This window comes from Poecilia formosa, unplaced genomic scaffold (assembly GCF_000485575.1).
Source record: "Poecilia formosa unplaced genomic scaffold, Poecilia_formosa-5.1.2 Scaffold1877, whole genome shotgun sequence".
NCBI lineage: Eukaryota > Metazoa > Chordata > Actinopteri > Cyprinodontiformes > Poeciliidae > Poecilia > Poecilia formosa.
This window is the reverse complement of record NW_006801816.1, coordinates 1-2735: the sequence shown is the minus strand read 5'-3', so window position 1 is coordinate 2735 and position 2735 is coordinate 1. Positions and strand designations below refer to the sequence as shown.

Genomic DNA, 2735 nt, shown 5'->3' with positions numbered 1-2735 from the left:
CAGCAATAAAGACCTGGGACTGAATTTCAGCTGTGTCTTTGTTTGAGTTTGGATGGTTTCCATGTGCATGTATGGATTATCTTCAGTTACTTTTGCTTCCTTCCACTATCTAAAAATCTGCAAACTAGGTTATCTGGTCACTTCAGTTTGCCTTTAGATGTGACTGGTTAATGAGCCACCTGCTGACCACTGGAAATAGATGCCAACATCTGTGGGGCCCTGAAAGGATTTAATCCAAATGTAACTTATTTAGAATATGGATTACTCACTTCAACACATTAGTTGTCTTGACATGCACTTGAGTCTTGAGTTTAGACAATTTATCACAAGGTTATAGTTACAAATCCAATAAGAAACTGATTAAGGCGTTTAACATCCTAATGTGCAAGAAAAGGGAGAAATCCCAAGGTAATTTATGATAAGCAGAACAAAAAAAACAAAAAAACAAAAAAAAAACAACTCCTATGGCAAAAAGATTAAGAAGAGTGGTAAATAGAAAAGTTAGAAACAAAAATACCTGATTTCAAATAAAAAAAATGTATGGAAAATTTTACATTTACAATTGTAAGTAGCTTTTTACTTTTTAAAATAAGAGTGGGGACTCTTCTAAAACTCACCACTTCTGAGCAGGTGCATCAGAAAATGCACCTGCTCCAATGTTAAAAAATAGAAGCAAAAAATAATACTTAACATCTTTTAAAATTCACATTCAGATTGACTTTGTCTATAAATGTGTTTCTAGTTGCAAATTTCAGAAAGAAAAAGATGCAGCATACATATATAAATACTGCAGTTTAAACACTAATGCCACTATTTTATTTATTCAGAAAGCAAAGCATCGTCAAACATCTTTACCATCTGAAAACCAACGTCAAAGTTGCTTTTACTCACAGTCTAGGCATAAAATACATGTTTTGATCAACCACAAATTAGGTGGCTATTTCCAATGTAACTGCTTCTAAAAGAGACAAGCTCCATTTTATGAAATAATACAATAAAGCACATTTAAGACTCACCCTATGTCAGTTCAGTCCAGTCTGTGAAGTAAGAATGTGCTGACAGCCAACTTCACTCCTCAGCAGCTGGAAGATATCCGTGCACCTTCTCTGACACACTTGTGTTTGTGAGTAATGCCTCAGCACATCTTGAGACCTTCCTTAAAGGAAGGCACTCAGAGGAAAGGGTCAATAAAAGTTTGAAGGTTTACAGTGTGCAACAAAACAGAAATATATATGTATGCTGATAAAGGAATAAGTGGGACATGAGCTGGAGAGAGTATTTAGTATTTAAAATTAATCTATTTTAAATACTTATGGAACAGCATAAATATCCGTTAGAATGTTGCAAACAGAAAACATTAAGGTAAAAAGGAGGGATTTGTGGAGATTTGGGTATAACTTTAGTGTATTCTAGATTTATTCCACGGACCTCCCAGCAAACATGTAAAATAGATAAATATTTGCCAAACCAATAAATTTGTGAATCCTAAAATATTCAACAAAACTTCAACTATAAATATATATATACATATATATATATACTAATATCAAGATCCATTGAAAAAAATGCTAGAACTATGAGATTTCTAAATGAATCAGTGAGAACGTTCCCTCTTTTCTTCCACGCAAAGCAAATTTCACTCTCGTACCTTGATTTAAGATCAAGGCTGGTGCATAGATGACAATCCCAGTGTAAAGCAGCTGAGAAAAGAGAAACACATTACAAGCAAATCTTTGAAGGCAAGTGAATCTGAGCGTTCTCGGATAGAATGTGTAACATTCTGCTCAGGAGCATTGAAATGTGAGAGTGCTGCCCCTACCGTTGCAAGAATAAACTGGACGCTTCCCAGCAGCTGCATCCCTCTGCCAAACCTCATCTCTAGATACTGTGACGGGCAGATGGTTGGAGTCAGAACATCACAGGGTAACACACATCCTCCATCTTTCCTCGCCTCACATATTAAGTTGTGTTGATGAGCAACAGGGGAATCTAATCAGCTGGACTTTAATCAGAGATATCGTAGCCCTATATCTTTTCTGTAATTTAATACTTTTTAAAACTGGAAAATCAGGATATACATTGGAGCCGTTTGAAATAAGAACACAAAATAGACTATTATTTGGTTCATAGTCACAAGGAAAAAAAACATACAAAATGTTAATCCACTTGTGTAACATTCAGTTCTTGTTACTCTGGCCAACCTTACAGCACATTCCTGTTCACTTATGAAATGACTAGTGCAAAGAAAGTGGAGGCTCATTGTGACCTGGTTGGTGCTGGTGATGCCCAGTCGAAAGAAAACTGGCAGGAACAGGTAAGCTGTCAGCAGGGAGTTGATGCTTTGTCCGAGGCACATGTAGAGGAATTTGAAGCCATAGCGAAATCCCTCTGAGGGAACACCCAGGACCTGGACAGCTGACATGAAGCTGGCACAGAGCGACAGACCAACAGGCACAGCCGGCATGCTCCGACCTCCGGTGAAGAAGGCCTCTGCAGTTGCATCCCTTCGCTGTTTTTTCAGAGCCTGAAAAAGCCCAATCGCCATGGAAACTGACAACATAGCAGCAAAGACAGCGTAGTCAGCCAGAGCAAACCCTGGATTACTGTCAACGTTTTCCTCCATTGCTGAATTTGGATCTTTCTGTCTTTAAGTCTCTTCTGAATCCAGATGTTTAGCTGATCTGTCAGAGGAAGCCACACAAAAACAGAAGCATGTCAGTAAGTTGTGTTGATGG

At 37.8% G+C, this 2735-nt stretch overlaps 1 protein-coding gene across 1 annotated transcript; it reads right to left on the bottom strand.

The window, feature by feature from the left end:
• Positions 1-1574: 1574 nt before the first annotated feature.
• Positions 1575-2729, bottom strand: LOC103132991 (sodium/iodide cotransporter-like). The gene is made up of 3 exons (XM_007544738.2): positions 2267-2729; positions 1820-1885; positions 1575-1700 (listed from the first exon to the last, which is right to left on the bottom strand). Exons 1-3 carry the CDS (start codon positions 2621-2623, stop codon positions 1575-1577), a joined length of 549 nt encoding a protein of 182 aa, XP_007544800.2. The 5' UTR covers positions 2624-2729.
• Between the last annotated feature and the right edge of the window lie 6 nt (positions 2730-2735).

What these genes read in the sequence shown, in the direction of transcription:
- LOC103132991 (XM_007544738.2), bottom strand. Translation starts at nt 2,623, where the DNA reads ATGGAGGAAAACGTTGACAGTAATCCAGGGTTTGCTCTGGCTGACTAC. An exon ending in GCATCACCAGCACCAACCAG is followed by an intron (nt 1,886 to 2,266) that starts GTCACAATGAGC and finishes TGCCCGTCACAG; the next exon opens with TATCTAGAGATGAGGTTTGG. An exon ending in TCCAGTTTATTCTTGCAACG is followed by an intron (nt 1,701 to 1,819) that starts GTAGGGGCAGCA and finishes CTCTTTTCTCAG; the next exon opens with CTGCTTTACACTGGGATTGT.